This window comes from Oncorhynchus mykiss, chromosome 10 (assembly GCF_013265735.2).
Source record: "Oncorhynchus mykiss isolate Arlee chromosome 10, USDA_OmykA_1.1, whole genome shotgun sequence".
Classification (NCBI taxonomy): Eukaryota; Metazoa; Chordata; class Actinopteri; order Salmoniformes; family Salmonidae; genus Oncorhynchus; species Oncorhynchus mykiss.
In genome coordinates, this window is record NC_048574.1 from 57,260,959 (window position 1) to 57,284,533 (window position 23,575).

At 43.1% G+C, this 23,575-nt stretch overlaps 1 protein-coding gene across 2 annotated transcripts in view; it reads right to left on the reverse strand.

Annotated features, from left to right (window-relative positions):
* The window catches only part of LOC110534335 (F-box only protein 41), a 92,812-nt gene that overhangs the window by 38,769 nt on the left and 30,468 nt on the right, over positions 1 to 23,575 (reverse strand). For both annotated transcript variants that reach the window (XM_036933416.1, XM_036933417.1), the window contains exon 4: positions 2,927 to 3,143. In XM_036933416.1, the coding sequence (XP_036789311.1) occupies positions 2,927 to 3,143 (217 nt within the window). The remainder of the gene's footprint in view (positions 1 to 2,926; positions 3,144 to 23,575) is intronic.

Here is a 23,575-nt window from a genome sequence, read left to right on the forward strand (position 1 = left end):
TGAAAAATTGGGCGTGCAAAATTATTCAGCCCCTTTACTTTCAGTGCAGCAAACTCTCTCCAGAAGTTCAGTGAGGATCTCTGAATGATCCAATGTTGACCTAAATGACTAATGATGATAAATACAATCCACCTGTGTGTAATCAAGTCTCCGTATAAATGCACCTGCACTGTGATAGTCTCAGAGGTCCGTTAAAAGCGCAGAGAGCATCATGAAGAACAAGGAACACACCAGGCAGGTCCGAGATACTGTTGTGAAGAAGTTTAAAGCCGGATTTGGATACAAAAAGATTTCCCAAGCTTTAAACATCCCAAGGAGCACTGTGCAAGCGATAATATTGAAATGGAAGGAGTATCAGACCACTGCAAATCTACCAAGACCTGGCCGTCCCTCTAAACTTTCAGCTCATACAAGGAGAAGACTAATCAGAGATGCAGCCAAGAGGCCCATGATCACTCTGGATGAACTGCAGAGATCTACAGCTGAGGTGGGAGACTCTGTCCATAGGACAACAATCAGTCGTATATTGCACAAATCTGGCCTTTATGGAAGAGTGGCAAGAAGAAAGTCATTTCTTAAAGATATCCATAAAAAGTGTTGTTTAAAGTTTGCCACAAGCCACCTGGGAGACACACCAAACATGTGGAAGAAGGTGCTCTGGTCAGATGAAACCAAAATTGAACTTTTTGGCAACAATGCAAAACGTTATGTTTGGCGTAAAAGCAACACAGCTGATCACACCATCCCCACTGTCAAACATGGTGGTGGCAGCATCATGGTTTGGGCCTGCTTTTCTTCAGCAGGGACAGGGAAGATGGTTAAAATTGATGGGAAGATGGATGGAGCCAAATACAGGACCATTCTGGAAGAATGATGGAGTCTGCAAAAGACCTGAGACTGGGACGGAGATTTGTCTTCCAACAACACAATGATCCAAAACATAAAACAAAATCTACAATGGAATGGTTCAAAAATAAACATATCCAGGCGTTAGAATGGCCAAGTCAAAGTCCAGACCTGAATCCAATCGAGAATCTGTGGAAAGAACTGAAAACTGCTGATCACAAATGCTCTCCATCCAACCTCACTGAGCTCGAGCTGTTTTGCAAGGAGGAATGGGAAAAAATGTCAGTCTCTCGATGTGCAAAACTGATAGAGACATACCCCAAGCGACTTACAGCTGTAATCGCAGCAAAAGGAGGCGCTACAAAGTATTAACTTAGGGGGGCTGAATAATTTTGCACGCCCAATTTTTCAGTTTTTGATTTGTTAAAAAAGTTTGAAATATCCAATAAATGTCGTTCCACTTCATGATTGTGTCCCACTTGTTGTTGATTCTTCACAAAAAATACAGTTTTATATATTTATGTTTGAAGCCTGAAATGTGGCAAAAGGTCACAAAGTTCAAGGGGGCCGAATACTTTCGCAATGCACTGTAGAGTGGTGACATGACCAGCGGCCACACACACACACACCTCCTCCTTCGCTGTCCAATTCCGCTATTCACAGTCCAGCGCTCTCCCATTCTGTTTAATAAATATTTCACACATTCCCTAAATCGGCCCCAGATCAAATTAAAAAGCAAAACTGTGATGAGTCGTATCAACACGCCCACCTTGCCTGTTTCTAATCGCCCAAGTGATAAGATGCATCCCGTTCATCTACACAGTGCACGGCTTTTGACTGGGGCCCATAGAGCTCAGGTCAAAAGTAGTGCACTACGCAGGGAATAAGTTGCCATTTGGATCTCAGACATAGACATCCACGTGCTAGGTTAGATTGTCCGACTGTCTTCATGTCACTCCAAAATCATTTTTCTTTTCGTCACTAATCATTTAAATTATACCAGTATCACCCCCCCCCCCCCCCCCCCAAAAAAAAGACCCCATTCATTTGGACTGGAACTGTGACTTACGTCATGTCGAGTAACGACGCAGGGACTATATTAAGGAATGCACAACACGGGAGGGTGGTGGACACTTCATTGGGGAGGACGGGCTCGTGGTAACGGCTGCAGTGGAAAGGTGTCAAATACATCAAACATGGTTTCAATGTGTTTGATGCCAGTCCATTCGCTCCGTTCCAGCCATTGTTACGTGCCGTCCTCCCCTCCGCAGCCTCCTGTGATGTACAGCTGTTCAACTCAGTAAAAACACACACACGCAGTACATGCACACTGTCGATTAATCAGATACCCAGTTTACTTGACCAAGCGCTCTCTGGCTTATGCGAGTCCATCCTGGTTTTGTCCTGTGAGTCTACAGTCAATAAACCCAATGCCTATTCCTTATTCAAGTGAAAAGGCTACTTGGACGAGTTGACACTGACATCTGTTCCCCCAGACAGCTTCGTAGGCAGCGACGGATTTGCCTTCCCCTATTGGCTGTCCTGTCAATGTAACAACAGGAAGTGTCTAATTTGTGGCGATGCCATTGGCCCTGGTCTAATTCCATGAAGATGCATCCTTCCTTTGTCGCTTTGGAGTTATGGGAGTTAACAGATGCTTCGACCACAATAGATTGCCCTTGATTATTTCACATCAAGGAAGGGGAGTTTTTAAACAGGGACATTATCTGAGCCCCTATCTGGCACAGATCTAGAAGAATCAGCTTACCTTTCCAACATTAACCATTAGGTATACACATACAAATCTGACCTCAGATCAGTATCTAGGTCAACTTCTCCTCCACTCCAGATCACCAGAAACAATCTAGGATCTGTTTACCTTTCCCAACTCTTAACCATTAGGCTCCCCTTGCACACATCTGACTTTGTTTGTCTACTACACGGCCAACTTCCTCTCTCCACTCCAGATCACCTGGCATTTGTTGCCCTTTTGGAGCCTGGCAGGCTACGGATCTAGAGAAATCAGCTTACCGTAACCGTTTGTGTAATCAAAAGCAAAACTGGTCTTGGATCAGCTCACCTGGCGTCCATTGTTGGAGCCCTTGTTGGAGCCGGGCAGGCTGCAGCGTCCCATGCTGCCGTTGGGCGTGGTCCCACAGCTGCTGATGATCTGCAGCTGTTTCTCGGCGCGGTCGGCACGGTCCAGGAGCTCCTCGATGAACTGCTGCAGGCGCACCTTGGCGTTGGCCTCGCGCGCCGCCGTCTCCTGGAGGAACTGGTCTATCTGGGTTACCTCCCTGGTGAATCGGGAGGAGAGGAGACCGATGGTTACTGGCGTGCATAAACACACAGAGGTTACGTCTCAAAAAGCACACACACAACAAAATTGTAAAGTGTTGGTCCCATATTGTAAAGTGTAGATCCCAGAAATGTTCCAATACGCAAAAAAAAAACATATTTCTCTCATGTTTTGAGCACAAATTTGTTTATATCCCTGTTAGTGAGCATTTCTCCTTTGCCAAGTTAATCCATCCACCTGACAGGTGTGGCATATCAAGAAGCTGATTAAACAGCACGATCATTACACAGGTGCACCTTGTGCTAGGGACAATATAATGACACTCTAAAATGTGCAGTTTTGTCACACAACACAATGCCACAGATGTCTAAAGTTTTGAAGGAGCATGCAATTGGCATGCTGACTGCAGGAATGTCCACTAGAGTGGTTTCCAGAGAATTGAACGTCCGTTTCTCTACTGTTGTTTTAGAGAACAACGCCAGCCCAGGACCTCCACATCCGGCTTCTTCACCTTCGGGATCATCTAAGGCCAGCCACCCAGACAGCTGATGAAACTGAGGATTACTTCTGTCTGTAATAAAGCTCTTTTGTGGGGAAAAACGTATTCTGATTGACTGGGCCTGGCTCCCCAGTGGGTACACTCCTGCCCAGTCATGTGAAATCCATAGATTAGGGCCTAATGACTTTATTTAAAAATCAACTGATTTCCTTATATGAACTTTAACTCAGTAAAATCGTTGAAATTGTGACATGTTGCGTTTATATCTTTGTTCAGTATAGTTGCGCTAAATTTGACCAGAGCCATATAGGCTCAGCAGTCATGGACTGGAGAGACACAGAATGGTTTGAATACACACACCAACTCCCCTGTGTGTGTAACAATGCAACCTCATGAAATGTAGATAGATGTCTGGACACTGATAAATGGTCCTGCAGTTTACTGGGCAACAATAAGCAATATTAACAGCAATATTAACTGTTGCAGTTGCATTTAAGTAATAACGCCAGAGAAGTCGGTATTTGGAGGATATTGGTACGAAGTCGAGGGCCGCCAAACCATGCCAATATATCCTCCAACCACCGGCTTTCGAGTGTGTTATCACGTTTATACAACTGGTTACCAACAGATTTAAATAATGAGCCATTCGTTCTAATGTTTCGTTGCCATTCTGCCTGGCAACGTTCTTATCCCTTGGTTCGTAGCTAGCCAACTGTGGCTAACACAGTCACGTCAAACAGGGCGGACGGAACAACAGCCAAGTAGCTGCATTTGCGTTTGTTTAAATCTGTTTTCTAGTGACGTTTATTTGTCGTGACGTTCACAATGAGCTACTGATGAGCGATTTCATATGGAATAGAAAATGTGCTCTCTCGTCAGGACAATGTTCAGAGGAGCTAGCCAACTACACAGCTAACACAATCACTTCAAACTGAAGCTGGAAATAGAGCAAACTACAGTAGCTCTTTTGATATTTCTTTGCATAAATCCATAAATATTATGCAGATTCATGACTTTCGACTGGCTGAGATAAGATGTCTCGTCCTGACACGGTAATCCTGAAATGGGACACCGGAGATCAAATTTCAATATTGAAAAAGGTCGGAGAGACAGACAGCAAGGTTTATACAAATCTCTGCTGTTGCAAACCAAATGCTAGTCTTAAAGAAAGGGGACATGTCTAGATTATTTCTTACAGTGGAGATCAAGTTTATAAATTGCCTGGTTGGGCTGATGAGTGGATTACGTCATAGTTTTAGCCGGTGGTAACTTGTGGAATAGACACCGGCTGGAATGCGGTTTTAACCAATTAGCAACCAGGATTTGACCCACTCGTTGCATAATTCATGAATTTATAAACTGCAGGTTATTGGATGCGAATAAACTATATTTGCAACTAACTGGGCGACCTAACTCCCTAGGAACATATGGGAAGAATGGGTGGTTTGGGGAATACAACAAAACAAACACACCCCACTTCTAACGGGAGGACAGAAACCAGATGGATAGGTTCACACATACCAGACCTGGGTCAAATACATCATGTAAAATACTGCACTTGACTTGGACCCAATAGAACACACAGTAAAGTGGAGCTGGACATGAAGATTTGTGCCATCTTTAACACAGTCACAAAGAGATACAAGACAGTTGAATGTCACAGAATCTCCTGCTGAGGTGCCACAGACATGTCTGGACTGTTAAATGCCATCGATATCACCCCCACCCCCCCCCTCGATATCACCCCCCGGGACCATTCAACAAGGTGACCCATGGGTAGAATCATTTACTCCCACAATAGCGTTATATGGACACTGATGAATCTAACTATAGGATCATATCAAGTACCGTAAGTGAGACCTTCTGGAAGCACACACATACCAGGGGGTAATGTTGACCTTAAGGTACTGTCTCTTCAAAACACACACACACACACACACACACACACACACACACACACAGGAGCCGACTGATTAATGCTATCGCCCTCGCTGTCCCAGTTTTATACATACATTAAGTTTTATTTCCACACAGATACTGTATCACAGCTGAATCTTTTTCATATTCTGCTTCTCCTCTCTCACGCAGTCTTTTTTTTCTCTCCCCGCACTTCTCACTCTCGCTCCCACTTCCTCCTTCGGGGAGTGAAACAAGCGGTTTTCCCTTCCCTCATCTCGGTGGTGTGTGTGTGTGCGCGTCTGCATATACCACATCTCTGTCCTTTGAAACACCTGCAGCCGCTCCTGTCCAAACAATCTCCTCAGAAAATCCAAACAAGACACACACAAAAAGGTCCCACTACCGCTGGGCTTTGTCGTTGGTTTTTACGGGAGCAAAAGTAACTACTGTCTGAAGGTTAACGTTGCACGCTCCAGTTATGAATGCATCCCAAATGGCAGTCCAAACCCATAATAGCGCACTACATTTGACCAGGGCCCACAGAGCTGAATAGGGTGCCATTTGTGATGCAGATTTGCCTGCATTTCCACCGCTATTGACAGTGTTCCGTGAAACCGGCACATGGACAATAACGGTCATGTAAAACGTTCTATAAAAAAAGGTGTGACCACCCTCCCACTCTGTCTGCCGAATTCTCTTTGCTCCCGTTTTCCTTATTAGGATGTCGGTGGGCGGAGCCGGGAGGGTCGTCAGCGAAATGGGACACACCTGGGCTCGGGTGTGTCCCGGGGATAAATACACCGAGGAGACGCAGACACACCGTCTTCTGGTTGTGGTAATTTGGGTCTTCCTGTTCATTTGTTTCGGCACCTCTCAACACCCCTCATTATCACCATCTATGCATGCATCCACTCACACTACTGACTGCACAATCCATTGTTACTTGTATATAGTTTACTTTATTTAATAAATATGGGTTTGTTATTCCTCTCCCTCCTGTGTTGTCTTCCTCTTTCTTACGGGCTGTGAGCCGGTTCGTAAACAAAAGGAAGAGGCTAGACTTGAGAGATGTTTGGCATCTGGTGAAATTAATTGTCTGTCTTTGGGGCAAAGACATTCCAAAATGAGATTATTCAGATTAGGGTTAGAAGAAGTGTTTGATCAACATGAAAGACGGGGTTATCAAATGGGTGTGGAAATATATAGAGGTGATAAAGCTGAATCAAATGAACGTTTACACACACACACACACAGCGCAGTCGTTTGAGGTTTGACAATAGCATCTTTTTTTTTAACCTTTATTTAACTAGGCAAGTCTGTTAAGAACAAATTCTTATTTTCAATGATGGCTTAGGAACAGTGGGTAAACTGCCTTGTTCAGGGGCAGAAAGACAGATTTTTACCTTGTCAGCATGATGAGGTTAGAGCTCATCTCAGGGTTGTCGTGTATATTTTAATCAAACTTCCAACCCGCTTTTGGAGACATTACTTCTACTCATCTCATTCATGCTGAGCAGGATAGAAAAGCTAATGAGTGACTCTTCAACTAGCCCAGAGAGGATTAACATTTTCCCTGTTGCTAAAATGGCTCCAGTCACAATACGAGCTTCTCTCTCCCCCTCTTCATTTCTCACCCTCCCTCCCTCCTTTTCTCTCTCCCTCTCACTTTCCCTCTGAATCGACAGGCACGAATGCAATCTCACACCTGCCATTTTGTATACCTATGGTTTGTGTAGGAGTGCATTTATGTTGTGTTCCAACAGCTTTCTGATGATTCATCTTCGCTCCCCGTTTGTGTGTGTGCGTGTGTGCGTGTGTATATATATATATATATTTTTTTTTTTCACACTGTCTGCTTCTGTTTTCAGTGTCACAGCTAAAGCGATCAGGAGTCAGGCCTGCCATCACAGTCACCACCATTCTCCCTTACCTCCAGGCAGTGGGAGGACGTGTCAATAGGGGTACACACACGCGCACACACACACACACACACACACACACACACACACACACACACACACAAAATAGGATTTCAGCAGCCACCCTCAAAAACATCAAAGAGGAGGTCAATTTCAACACATAACAGATACAGGAGTCGAAGCGGCTGAAGCATATTTTCCTCTATATTATGGGATGTGACGGGCTTCATCAAAGGAAAAGTGCACTACTTTTAACAGGACCCAGGGCAAAAGTAGTGTGCTATGAAGGGAATAGGGTGCCATTTGGGACACAGACAGAGAACAGAGGGTGACGGAGAGGTTGCTAAATATATACACGAATATATAATAATAATGAATAATCTGGTTTACACTGAGAATTGAATCCCCACTTAGAAAGTGCTGTAGGATTGTGGGTAGTCGGGGTAGTGAGTATCACAATGTCTCCCCAACCTGGGAAAAACACACGCGGCCCAAATCCAACCCCATTCCGTGTATATAGTGTTCTATTTTTGTACTATGTAGAGAATAGGGTGCCATTTTGTCCCAGAAACACAGACTGGTAGTAGAGGATTGGATTATACTGTTGAAGAATTGGTATTCATGATACATTGATCCAAAGATGAGCGCCTTTACATTTCTTTTTGTTGGAATATATTGCATCTGTCTTTTTGAGTAGCCTTTTCTACTCACTTCATCTGGATATTCAAATCGTTGTTGTTGTTTTTTTAAATACACTAGACCGACATGAAAAATATTTCTAAAAATGACAGTCATTTGAAGGAATAGAAAAATAGAAATAGAAAAATAGAAAAATCTCTTTTGCAAAAGATACCGGTGCTTGAATGGTTGCAGTGAATACTTATTTGTAGTGGTCTGGTAGGTTGGAGGGACTTGAGGGGCACGCACACACACACCCCATCCAGTCTAGAGCAGACCCACCTGGGTGAGTAGAGGGAAGGAGAGGAGCGTGACCACAGATTGGATTAGAGGTGTGTGTTTGACTGATTGTACCAGTGGACGTGCGTTCGACATGTACAGTAAGTGCGCTACACAGCTGATTCGAATAATCAACTAATCATCAAGCTTTGATCGTTTGAAATCAGCTGTGTAGCGTCAGGAAAAAAAAGAAGAAAAAAAAGAAGAAAAAAAAAATGCACCCTTTAGGGTCACGAGGACCGAGTTTGGGGAACGCTGATCTAATGCGTGTGCTCCTGCAACCTGGCCTCTGCAGCTATTATCCCACCAGATAGGTTTCACAAAAGAGCAGCAAGGCATTCATCCATGACAGAGCCATCGTCCAGGAGTGCGTACACGTGTGTGTGTGTGTGTGTGTACACCGGAGTATCAAACCGCTGAGGATCCATGTTTCCTGTATTTCACATGGCTGATGGCTCCTGGTTATTAACTAGCCACATCCAATACAGAGAGACACTCGTTCGAAGTCTTAGGGGCTAAACACGTCTGGGAAGAAAATGTGCTCGCAAATGTAATGCTGGAGAATATGATAAGAGTACAGTCAGCCGGATGACGTCGAGGTTTTTTCTAAAGCGTTATCGTTTTTGATGAAGATAAAAGGGACAGAAAAACCCGGACTGCAACTCTTCTGCCCAGCTCACTGTTAAATGCATCTCAGTCCACGCTGGATCAAACTGGCAAGGCTCAAATAAGACCTGGGGCTAGAGAGAGATACGCCAGTCCTCTGGGAGTGGAGGGCTAAGGACATGCAAAACTGAAAAGCCTCGCTCTTCTCCCGCTCTCCCCAGAAGTGTTGGGTTAATGCACTATACCACCAGACTGGCGGACGGACGGCTCACTCTGCATAACTGAAACTGAGTTTGATATTAGAGGAGGGGAAGAGGGAGGGTTTAAAGAGACACACACAGAAACCTGCAGAAAGAGAGAAAGACGTACCAAAAGAGACACAGCAGGAAATCAAAAAAGCCAATAGGAAGAAGCAAGAGAGGAGACAGACAGACCGACACATCTCAGTAGGACATATACACGTGATGTGTCGGTTTCCTGTTGTCAACCTTAATTTTTTTTTTTTTAAACACACCGCTCTCTAGGCGTGACTCATCGTCTCCTTCCAAAACTTGCACCTCCAGACAGGGGGAACAAGTCGACAAATAAGCCCACATGTTCACACAGGCACCGGGGGAGTTGAAAACCAGGTCTCCTAAAGTCTTTCCTGGGTCTTACTGTACTGGGACACTAGGCCGTGTGTGTGTGTGTGTGTACACGTTTTACCAGAAGTCCTCTCAAGAAAAGTAACCCAACTAAAATTCACAAATATAGTAAGACATAGCGGTGTGTGTGTGTGTGTGTGTCTGACTGGCACAGACCTAGACAAGACATTGAGGGTGAAGTAGTACCAGACCACCTGTTTACAGGTTGGTAGGATGGCGCTACAGAGGACAGAGCTTCCGTGAATCCATGCTCTCTGTTCCTCACCCGTCCTTTCCTCTTCCATATGCTCTACCCGCACACACCTGCCTCCCACACTCAGTTTCCCCATGCAGTATATACACCATATAAATAGACTTCCATAAGGAACACCGTGTCTCAGGTGGCTCGTCCTCTAGTGACACCTCTCTGGTTATCCACACTACAAAGCAGATAAAAAGGCATGTCAGAGACATTCATATGGAGGGGAACTGAAAATGTGTGTAATTGCATCTCGACAGTGTTCGCGCCCCAAATGACAGCATTATTCCCTTCATAGTGCATTACTTTTGACCAGGGCCCATAGAAGTGCACTATAAAATGGAATAATGGTGCCATAGAGTACCAGAATATGAGTCATAATACCCATAAAACCTAGCAGTCAAACAGGGAAATGGTTCCAAATCGTTTTTTCCCCACCATTTTTAGAAACACTTCAAATAAGGAATGTGTTTCATGTAGGCTTACCCTGGCGTAACGTTTTGATGGCTGTGTAAATCTCTCAGACATGGTGACTTATCAATATACAGTGCCTTCGGAAAGTATTCAGACCCCTTGACCTTTTCCATTTTGTTACATTACAGCTTTATTATCAAATGGATTTTTAAAAATTGAAAAAATCTGAAATCTACACAAAATACCATAATGACAAAGAAAACAGTTTATACATTTTTTCAAATGTATTTAAAATAAAAACAGAAAAAAAATGTACAAAAGTTCTCAGATCCTTTGCGGTGACACTCGAAATTGAATTGACCTCCGGTGCATCCGGTTTCCATTGATCATCCTTGATATGTTTCTACAACTTGGAGTCCACACGTGGTAAATTCAATTGAATGGACATGATTTGGAAAGACATAAACCTGTCTATATAAAAAGGTCCCATAGTTGTCAGTGCATGTCACAGCAAAAAGAAAGCCATGAGGCCAAAATAATTGTCCGTAGAGCTCAGAGACAGGATTGTGTCGAAGGCACAGATCTGGGGAAGGGTACCAAAACATTTCTGTAGCATTGAACCACCAAGACTCTTCCTAGAGCTGGACACCCAGCAAAACTGAGCAATCGGAGGAGAAGGGCCTTGGTCAGGGAGGTGACCAAGAACCTGATGGTCACAGACAGCGCTCTAGAGTTCCTCTGTGGAGATGGGAGAACCTTCCAGAAGGACAACCTTCTCTGCAGCACTCCACCAATCAGGCCTTTATGGTAGAGTGGCCAGACAGAAGCCACTCTTCAGTAAAAGACACATGACAGCCTGCTTGGAGTTTGCCAAAAGGCACCTAAAGACTCTCAGACCATGAGAAACAAGGTTCTCTGGTCCGATGAAAGCAAGATCGAACTCTTTGACCTGAATGCTAAGCATCATGTCTGGAGGAAACCTGGCACAATCCCTACGGTGAAGCATGATGATGGCATCGTCATACTGTGGGGATGTTTTTCAGTGGCAGGGACAGATCAACGGAACAAAGTACAAAGAGATCCTTGATAAAAACCTGATCCAGAGCGCTCAGGACCTCAGACTGGGGCGAAGGTTCACCTTCCAACAGGACAATGACCCTAAGCACACAGCCAAAACAACACAGGAGTGGCTTCAGGACAAGTCTCTGAATGTCCTTGAGTGGCCCAGCCAGAGCCCGGAATTGAACCCGATCGAACATCTCTGGGGACCTGAAAATAGCTGTGCGGCAACGCTCCCCATCCAACCTGACAGAGCTTGAGAGGATCTGCAGAGAAGAATAGGAGAAACTCCCCAAATACAGGTGTGCCAAACTTGTAGCGTCATACCCAAGGAGACTAGAGTCTGTAATCGCTGCCAAAAAGTGCTTCAACAAAGTACTGAGTAAAGTGTCTGAATACTTATGTAAATGTGATCAGTTTTTATTTTTAATACTTTTGCAAAAATGTCTAAAAACCTGTTTTTGCTTTGTCATTATGGGGTAGTGTGTGTAGATGGATTCGTTTTTTCTGTTATCAATTTTAGAATAAGGTTGTAACGTAATAAAATGTGTGAAAAGTCAAGGGGTCTGAAATCTATATTTACCCCCCCAAAATTAAATGCTAATTAGCTGCTAAAGAACTACAAATCCCATGATGATCTGGATGAAAGTGCCAATTCGAGGCAAAAGTAAGAATCTCTGGATTAACCATCTAATGTAAGCTAAATGTAGTAATGAATAAATTGGCTGCATTTCTGTAAATGTACCTGTTAGCAAACGGTGCTAGAGATTACGTGCAGGAGCTTGCAGGGATTTGTAGTCTTCGATGTCTACTTATATTAATTAGCATGTTCAAATCTGATAGTAAATAGTCACTTTGTCCGAGAGAGATTTACGTGGTTATGAAAATGGCACGCCAGGGTAAACCTACACGAAACACAGCCCTTATTTGAAGTGTTTCTAAAATGTATGGTGGAAAAACAATTTCCCTGTTTGATCGCTAGGTTTTATGGGTAGTATGACACCTCCCCTGTGGGGCTCTATTTGGGATGCAGGATCTGTCTCACCATGCTAGGATGAAAGGGCACTGTGCGGCTGATATAATGCTATCGGGTGCTAGTTTCAGGGTCAGATACAGACCAATTTCATGTTGCCTTTCATACAGGGGTGCAAATCTCGACTGCAGAAGTCAATCTGCTTCAGCAAGAGAGAATGATAATTTAGGGCGCTGGTCAAAAGTGCACTACAGTTGGTAGAGCATGGCGCTTGCAACACCAGGGTTGTGGGTTCGATTCCCACGGGGGACCAGTAGAAAAAGTACAAAAATGTAGGCACTCACTACTGCAAGTCGCTCTGTATAAGAGTGTCTGCTAAATGTCATAAAATGTAAAGAGGGAATCGGGTGCAACTTGGGATGCATCCTGATTATCTCTAAATAAAATGGAAGGCATGATTAGGACGGTCTTTTAAATGGAAATACAATTTGCAAGATTTGCGTTCTTCACATGTATACTAATATAGATATACACTGAGTGTACAAAACATTATGAACCCCTGCTCTTTCCATGACATTGATTGACCAGGTAAATCCAGGTGAAAGCTATAATCCCTTATTGATGTCACCTGTTAAATCCATTTCAATCAGTGTTGCTGAAGGGGAGGTGAAAAGTTAAAGATGGATTTTTAAGCCTGGAATGAGCAAAACAAAATATTTAAGTGTCCTTGAACGGGGTATGGTGGTAGGTGCCAGGGCACACCGGTTTAAGTGTGTCGAACTGAAAAGCTACTGCGTTTTTCACACTCAACAGTTTCCTGTGGGCATCAAGAATGGTCCACCACCCAAAGGACACCCAGCCAATTTGGCACAACTGTGGGACGCATTGGAGTCAACATGGGCTGGCATCGCTATGGCACGCTTTCGACACCTTGAAGAGTCCATGCCCCGAAAAATTGAGGCTGTTCTGAGGGCAAAGGGGGGTGCAACTCAATATTCCTAATGTTCTACACACTCAGTGTATCTATTGAACTACTATGTGTTTAGCATTGCAGGGACCAAGATGAAAAATGAAATGTATCGGAAAGGATCGAGTGGGAGTATGTCACATGCTAATGTAAAGGACGTCACAATGCTTCTTAGCGAGTACCACTTCCTCCCGATTCGGCTCACACCGAGGCTCAAACCCAGGACCTCTGCCCTGCTAGTGCACGTGACCTCCCTCCTGAAGCGTCTTACCATTTGGTGCTACACGAAAAGCTAGATGTAAAGTGGCGCAAGGGGCGACACAAAGCTGAGGAGGACGTGTCGCACACCCCCATATGCTACTAACAGGACGATTTCAGACAGGGTACAAATGCCTAATTAGTAATCATAGGATGTAAATGAATGTTTTGGTAATCAATGAGGTGAGCAGAGGACCAGGGAGGCCGGGACTAATGAGAATTAGACTTTGCTCATAAATCCGCTGCTAAATCACCTCCGGTTAAGTGGATGGGTGTCCAGTAGGGTCCAAGCCAGGCACCCTAAACTGTTATCACCTAGCTTATTACAATGCGGCTCACTGAATGCTAATCATTCCCTTTGCTGACCTACAGAAGGCAATTAGCCTGAATTGTAGCATTAGCATATTAGCTAACGATGCTAGCATGGACAGCAGCGCATTCTATTGGGAAATGCTAATCATCATGCTAACACAATGATGGAGTGGAAGGCAAAAGGATATTCCAGGGAGCATATTTCAACAGTGCTTTCTAAAGGAGATCATGGTATGCTATGACGTTGTGACATGAAAAGAGTGTCATGCTGACTGAAGAATAATGATCCCGAGGAAGAGGGGAAGCGGGGAGGGCCAAGAAGGACAAAGGGATGAAAGCAGATAGAAATGTAATAGTCGCCAAACGATAATGATCTAAACTACTGCTGTTCATGGATATAAAGATAGGGGAAATATACATGAACAGGATCTAGTATCTATCCATCTAGGGCTAATGACCATGATAAGAGGGGCTAATGAATAGTCACACTAGCTTACAGCCAGCCACCGTCACTTGAGATGAGACAGACAGAGGGGCCATGTCCCAAATTACAACCTATTCCTTATTTAGTGTACTCTTTTTTTTTACTAGGACCCTTGGGGGTCTGCATAGGGAATAGGGTGCCATTTGGGACGCACCCCTGACTCGCTCTGTACACCCAAGGGTCCAGCAAGTCACAACAGCCACGATGAATAAGACACGGTCGGCATTCCAAATGGCATCCTATTCCCTATATATTGCACTACTTTTGACCAGACCCCTAAGGACCCTGGTCAAATATAGTGCCCTCAATAGGGTGCCACTTAGGACACAGTCATGATCTTCTAAAGTGGTCCTGTTCATATGTTAATTATCATCACCGTATTTCATAGTTGTCATGATCACCGGTTATTAATTCAATATTATACAGCATTAATATTCATGGAGTGAAATAATTCATTAAAAGCCATGCATGACAGACAGATAGAAAATACCTTTTATTAATAGTTGCTTTGTGTCGCTCAGCCAAGTGACAAGCGCTTATTATGGATTCTACTTAGTCACCTGGATGGGACTAAGTAGATGTGATTTTTTTATGTACACACACGCATATGCATGGAACAAATGCTTACACACTACACACACACACACACACATATATATATTTTACACACACACACACACACACATATATATATTTTACACACACACACACATATATATATATATTTTACACACACACACACACACACACACACACACACACACACACGTTTGTACACATGATCTATTGAATAATACTGAACCGTGAGAGAGAACATGTGGTACAGAGGGAAGGAGGGAGACAAAGAAAGAGAGAAGCAGCAGCCTGTCAAGGGTGAGGTGAGAAGAGAGCACTAGAATAAAGGAGAGGCAGTGAAAGAGACAGTGAGCGACAGATGTAGGAGGAGACAAGCTAGAGAATAGAGGGTGCACGAGACCCAGGTAGCAACGAAGGACAAAAAAAAAAGAAAATAAAAAAAATGAGTATGCCTTGATCATGTTGATGAAGCTCATCGACCTGTTTTCAAAGCCTTCTCTCCCTGAGGTCCTTGATTTCCAAGAAACCCTAATCCAGGTCCCGGTGCTCTACTATTGGATTGAGTGAATTTAATTTATTTTTTATTTTTTATGTAGCCTACCAATCCCAAAGGACAAAACACATCGTGCCCACAAATGGTTAAAAGCAACGGTTAGCCGTCCTATCACCTCTGAGTAGAAATGTCAGCCATCATTTTCTACTAATTTCCCGTCGATACAACATATAGAATCGTCACCGTATGTCGACACCCCGCAGGTTATCGCTAACACCTGCTGCTTTTAGACGTGAGTCTATGCGATACATTTTGTCGTATAGAATGTCATCCTACGGTCAATAGTAGGGCCGGGTCAATACCAGTATCGTGATACTCGTTAGTTCGTGGCAAGGAAACTTCTTTAGGAAAACAGTTCCTAATGTTGGAAACAAATATTGTAATTCCGAGTCAGATTTATCCATTTATCATCCAATCTATAGCAACACAATATTTTATATACAGCAGTTTTTTTAAAGGACTAGAGAGTTCTGTCTGCTTGGTGTTTTCATTTTTGCCATGGGAATCTTTTTTTCTATACTGGTATCATCACAGCCCTAGTCAATAGAATGCTTTGACAATTCTGTCAATGTCAAAATCAAAACTCTCCTTTCTACAGATTCGTTATATTCTCGAATGCTAAATAATGGCTAAGGGATAGCGGGACTTCCTTCTCTGCTTCTGTTTGAAGCCTTGGTCTAATGGTTATTTTATGGTCTTATCGGATCATGCTAATAAGGGTGAAGAAGAGGGGATATCAATGTATTCATCTGGTTTGAGTTTGCTCCTCTGATTCTGAAACATGGGGGGAGAAGGGGAAGACCTGATCTTAATCACCTGGTGATGGCAGTATTCACACATGCCATCTTGCAAGCTCACATCAACACCTAGAACCAAGACTTGAGCTAACGTCATTCCGACACGGTCAACCTAATTGGAGAGGTGTGTGTGTCTCTCCATTGCGCCTGTCCTCTTGCTCACGCTCTCTTCAATTGGTTTCTATGCCTCACTCACTCACTCACTCACCTCTCCCTCTCCCCAAAGCCAAGGACCTGCAAATCAAACCCTCCATCATCTAAACTCGGGCCGGGGTTCATTATCAATCCCCTAACTTCCTGGTTTCTCCATATCTATGTTCAGGGCTGTAACATGCATTTCTCATAAAGTGACTTATTTCTGTGTCAGTGCCTTCGGTTGAGGTTTAAATTATTCATCTTTAAAAAGGAGTCTGTTAAAAAGGGGCAATCTAGGATTGGAACATGAATTTTTGGACTAGGCGCATAAGGTGAAACAACGCCACTGATCGTACCAGTGCATGTGTTATTGTTTTGCTGATGAAACGGAAGAGAAAAGCATCCAGCATTGTGGTATAGCAAAATGGAAGTACATTCTTTGCTGTTCTATCATGCGTGCAATGATGATAAGATGTAAGATATTCATTCTACATTCACATAGAATTTATGCTATTTACACACCACTTTAAATGTCAACCTTTTTTCCATATCATTAAGGAAAGCTTTTCCTCTCCCGTCAGTTGAGTGTGAGTCTCTCTCATTGGTGTGTGTGTGTCTCTCATTGGTGTGTGTGTGTGTATGCACGTGCATGTGTGTGAACCCACTGCTAAGACACTGGCTCCTCCCTACCCTGACAGTAATGCTTTGCATTCTGGGAATGCTGCCTCGCTTGGCGCAGAACGAACCTGTTTCCACAGTAGCATCACATCGGAGAGACATTGTAAGCCGCCCTCCTCCCTCCCACCCTCCCTCTTAAGGGAATGAGCATGGAATACGTTAGATGAAATACGGTACTGAAATTGCATCACATTGAGAGTGGCCTTTTGATGTTCTCACTAGGGGCTCGGTCATTCACTCAGCCCACCCTGGCTGGGTGTGGGGCATAAATCACAGGGACAGTAGCGCTGACCATGTATGTATGCATACAAAATGATCAGTTTCTCTGGTTTTACTATTTATAGTTAGTTACATGTTTGGGTAAAATGAAAATGTTCGTTTTATTCTATAAAACTGACAACATTTCTCCCACATTCCAAATAAAAATGGTCATTTAGAGAAAATGACAACTGGTCAAAATAACAAAAAAGATCAGATCTCTAATAATGCAAAGAAAATAAAATCATATCCACCAGATTTCACAGTGGGTGCGAGACCTGGAGAGGCCTACAAGCCACAGTGTCTCGCAAACACAGTGAAATTTGGTGGAGGATCGGTGATGATCTGGGGGTGCTTCAGAAAGGCTGGAGTCGGGCAGATTTGTCTTTGTGAAGGACGCATGAATCAAGCCACGTACAAGGTTGTCCTGGAAGAAAACTTGCTTCCTTCTGCTCTGACAATGTTCCCCAACTCTGAGGATTGTTTTTTTCCCAGCAGGACAATGCTCCATGCCACACAGCCAGGTCAATCAAGGTGTGGATGGAGGACCACCAGATCAAGACCCTGTCATGTCCAGACCAATCTCCAGACCTGAACCCCGTTCAAAACCTCAAATTTGATCTAGAGGAAGATGGATGGTCAAAGCCGAGCTGCTTGAATTTTTCCGCCAGGAGTGGCATAAAGTCACCCAACATCAATGTGAAAGACTGGTGGAGAACATGCCAAGACGCATGAAAGCTGTGATCGATAAATCAGAGTTATTCCACCAAATATTGATTTCTGAAGTCTTCCTAAGATAAAACTTAAGTATTGTGTTGTTTAAAAATTGAAATGTACTTAATTTCTTTGCATTATTCAAGGTCTGACAACACTGCACCTTTTTGTTATTTTGACCAGTTATCATTTTCTGCAAATAAATGCTCTAAATTTGGGAGAAATATTGCCAGTAGTTTATAGAATGGTTAAATTAACATTTTGTTTTAAACATACCTATAAATAGTACAACCAGAGAAACTGATAATTTTGCAGTGTTTTTTAAAATTATTTTTATTTTCCAGATCAGTCATTTTATTTATTTAACTAGTCAAGTCAGTTAAGAACAAATTCTTATTTACAATGACGGCCTAGGAACAGTGGGTTAACTGCCTTGTTCAGGGGCAGAACAGATTTTTACCTTGTCAGCTTGGGGATTCGATCTAGCAACCGTTCGGTTACTAGCCCAAAGCTCTAACCACTAGACTACCCACCGCCCCACATGGTCAGTGCTATTTAAGATGAAGATAGTTGTTGTTTTTTTTCATGAGAGCGGCCTTATTTCTATTACAGCATAATGGATGGCTGTTATTCATATTCCATTCACCTAGTTCAACGTAACAGCAATAGGTTTAGCCTACTTGAATTGATAATCAAATTTCCCCTAAGCCCATTAGGAGGTTGCTACAACCTAGCCTATGAATTAAAGTTTACAACGTAGGAGCACATAGGTCGAGAGAAAAATTGACACATTCAATTCCGCCTTGCACACTCTTGCCTGCATCTAGATGATGTAGTCATTATTAGTCCAACAGTTTCAAGCGAGAGTTTCTATTGCACAAATATAGGTATGAGTTCTAGTGCTGTATTGGATAGTCATAGCCAGCTAGCTAACATAGGGATGCTATGTTTAAGAGGGGTGTTTGTTAGGCTGTACTAGCCTAGCTGCATTTGCAAGTTAAGTAAGTGGGGGGAAATTAAGAAATCTCTCCCCCTCTCTAGCTTCCCCTTCATTTTGGAAGACATTACTTTGTTCAAAACTGTTCTCTGTCTTTCTCACTCCTTGCCACATTTTATGCACTACAGTGCTAGCTAGCTGTAGCTTACATTCATTCTCTGATCCTTTGAATGGCGAAAAGTTTATGTACATGTAATGTCATTTGAAATTCCATTGTTTCAAACCCTCTTCAGTCTGAATAAGCCCCTAGTTGCCCTGCTACAACAACCTGTGGTTTTCCTCATGTCCCTCGACCTTCATTTCAGATCACAGCAGGAAGATTTTAATGACTCTCCCATCCAATCAACTGCGTAAACGCTCCATGAACAGCCAATCGTCACTGCTCACACTGGACATGGCCCAGGCTATTATTGGACAACTTTCATTTACCCAATCAAAGCACAGCGCTGGCATTACAATGCAAATGACTTGGGCAATCTGCTGCCTTTGACCTGATAAGATCAAAGTGGGTTAGAAAAAGAACATCCCTCTTCCTGATTTCCTGGCACAATGTGTTTGGTTAACGAGTTGCCAAGCCAGTAAACCTGAATAAGTCATCTAATATAAACTCAGCAAAAAAAGAAACGTCCTCTCACTGTCAACTGCGTTTAATTTCAGCAAACTTAACATTTGTAAATATTTGTATGAACATGACAGGATTCAACAACAGACATAAACTGAACAAGTTCCACAGACATGTGACTAACAGAAATGGAATAATGTGTCCCTGAACAAAGGGGGGGAGGGGGGGGGGGGGGGGGGGGGGGGGTCAAAAGTAACAGTCAGTATCTGGTGTATCTATCATGGACTGCACCAGATTTGCCAGTTCTTGCTGTGAGATGTTACCCCACTCTTCCATGGAGGGATTGAGGGACTGATGGAGGGATTGTGCATTCCTGGTGAAACTCGGGCAGTTGTTGTTGCCATCCTGTACCTGTCCCACAGGTGTGATGTTCGGCTGTACCGATCCTGTGCAGGTGTTGTTACACGTGGTCTTTTAAGGGAATCGTTCAAACATTGGCACATTCTAAGATTCGATGATCGTATCGGTAATGTGTTTTCGGACCTTCCCTTGGTCGTATTCTCGCGGGGCAGAAATCTCAGAGACCAATTGGTACACTCTGATTTACCACCCCAAGATATTCCTGAACAACGTCTATTTGCACCCCTACTGGATGGAAACTACAAATGTAATGGCTGTGCTCAATGCAATGGCACTTATAAATGTAGATCCTTCAAACATCCCCAATAAAAGGTGTTATTACGTGCTCCACTAAGGCAGTTATTTATCTTATAACTTGTCCTTGTGGTAAAAATTGTGTGGGTAAAACAAAGCACAAAGTAAGTCTCAGAGCATCGTTGCACCATTAGGTGCAAAAACTTGACTTACCCAGTTGCGGACCACTTTTTTGGAAGAAAACAAATTGTATCTATGATCGTACGCTATCCATTTATGTTTTTTGTATGCTATTTTAATATGAGAATTAACCAATGATATCAGGCCACACCTGGCCTGTGTGTCTAAATAGGTGTGCCTTTCTTTCGCCTGTAGGTTACACGTGGTCTGCCACTGTGAGGACGATCAGCTGTCCATCCTGTCTCCCTCTAGCGCCGTCTTAGGCGTCTCACAGTACGGACATTGCAATTTATTGCCCTGGCCTCATCTCCAGTCCTCATGCCTCCTTGCAGCATGCCTAAGGCACGTTCACGCAGATGAGCAGGGACCGTGGGCATCTTTCTTTTGGTGTTTTTCAGAGTCTGTAGAAAGCGTCCTCAGTTTTCATAACTGTGACCTTAATTGCCTACCGTCTGTAAGCTGTTAGTGTCTTAACGACCGTTCCACAGGTGCATGTTCATTAATTGTTTATGGTTCATTGAACAAACATGGGAAACAGTGTTTAAACCCTTTACAATGAAGACCTGTGAAGTTATTTGGATTTTTAACAATTATCTTTGAAAGGCAGGGTCCTGAAAAAGGGATGTTTATTTTTATTTTTATTATATATTATATATATTATTATATATATATAATACAAGGAGCATCTTGAGAAGAGACAAATTATGCCTAGGTTTTCAATTCCGATCTGTGAGTCTATTAGCGAGCACACACACACACACACACACACACGATGAAACATTGAAATTACTGGGAAGGCTTAGCTTAACTACATATCACATTACATTTTTATCCTGAGGCAACACTTTAGTTTAGTTTCCCTGCTTGCCTATTCTATAAAATGGTTGAGTTCTGATTGAATACAAGAAAATGATACCTTCCCTTGACAAGGACATCTAATAACAATAATGACGCTTATATTAGGCCCATATATTTATCATTTTATGTAGAAACGAGCTAAACCAAATTTTCAAGACACTAGACGGTTCAAAAATATCATAAAATGATCATTTAATACGACAACTTGTATATCTCCCATCATGCTGAGAAGACGCAGCGGCCATCTTTTAGCCATCGTCAACCACACCGCTGAGTCATCTTTTGCGGCTTACCCTGAACATTCACAGTCTGTGATGCACTTTTTCCATCTCTGCAGCTAGCCTACATTTCAGTGTCAGAAAGACCTTACTGTTGAGTTGCCAGCTTTTCTTCCACGCAAGGAGAGCCAATGGTTGCATCCCAAATGGCACCCTAGTCCCGATGTAGTACACTACTTTTCAACATGGACCATAGGGCCCTTGTCAAAAGTAGGTCAGTGCATAGGGAATAGGGTGCCATTAGGTATGCATCCAATGTCTTTGGCATAACGGAGAAAGTCAAAACAACTCAGACAAATGGTAGTTGGGTCTATGACCTTCGTAGAGGGTGCCTTAGCGACAGGATATTCATCACTCTTACAACGACAACATAGTCATTTGGCAGACAAACTTTACCCAAAGCAAGTTAAAGCATCCATCAAAATAAGGAGGCTGAAACAACAAGAGCTAGAAAAAGAAAATGTATCTCAAGGATAATAAAAAAATTAAAAACTTTTGTAAAACTTTTCAAAATGAAGTGATATTACCACTGTGCTGGGATAGTCCCATCTCATAATACCTGAGATGTTGGCCTTGGGCCTCCACTCTCATATACCGACATTGGCAGGCTGTGTGTGTCTGTGTGTGTGTTTGGTTTTACTGTCCTTGTGGGGGCCAGAAGTCCTCACGTGTGTGTGTGTGTATATATATATATATATATATGTGTGTGTTTTTACTATTCTTGTGGGGACCAGAAGTCCTCACAAGGATAGTAAAATAAGGAACATTGCAAGTGGAGACATTTCACCAGTCCCCACAAGGAAAAAGGTTATTTTAGGTTTAGGGAAAATAGGACATTGAATGGGAATCAATTGTTTGTTCCCCACATTGAAACTGTGCGCGCGCTGTGTGCATTGGTATGTCCGGTGCGATGGCAGTAATGTGGCCATGATGACCTCCCAGGCCTTGCTCTGGAGAGTATCTATCCGTCTGTCTGTCTGTCTGCAGACAGCCGACCTATTATCTAGCCCTGATTAGCAGACTGACTGCTGAGTTAGAGAGATAGGGGGGGGGGGGGGGGTAAAGGCAGACAGAAAGAGGAAGGGGTTGCTTTAACATCCTACACTGTGCAATGATGCTCTCTGTGCCTCTTCTATTGACGTTCCAATGCATCATTAATGCTAGCTGAGCTGAACTTACAATGCCAATCATTTTCATTTCAAATCAGGGAGTCACCATTGAGACTGGTGTCTCTTACAACGAAGCCCTGCATATTCAATTTCATAAAACAGATCAACAATCAAATACAATATAAAACAAATAAAAATAAAAGCTGAACATATATTGAACAGACAAACCTAAATATACACAAAATAGTCAACAAAAACAAACACATTCTTCGTGATAAGAATCCTCTGTTCACTGCCCAAGGGACACTAAAGTACCTACTCAAAATGTATTTTGGAGACCATTCCAAACATGTGGAGGAAGAAAACGAAAAAAAGGCTGACTTACCTAACTGTAGAGACCAAAGGAGTCTCCAGAGTTATCAAACCTGTTCACAGGGTTGGTTAACTTGTCATTTCAAATCTTAACAGTGAAGTTAGGTAAGTCGGAAGCTTGCGGGGGCAGGGCTTCGAAAACAAACAAAAAAAAAGAGCGCAATGACGTGATCTACTTGACTTCAAAAGAGGTCCGGACAACCTTTTGGTAAAGAACACAGTGATGAGTAATACAACTATTTCCTGTGATAAAGCAAAGGGCGCTATGAGAAACGGCATCCGGGGGGAGGGGGGGGGGGGGTTAAAAGTAGAGGCAGCTGCACTTTGATAAACAGTTTCAGCCTAATCAAGAACAGGTAGAAAGGATGACTGCACAATCTGCTTCCTGTTGACTAGACACATATGTTTCTGTAAAAAAAAAAAAATTGCCCACTTTCAATCTTGGTTTAACAAGCTCATTCGTATGTTTTATAAACTGCA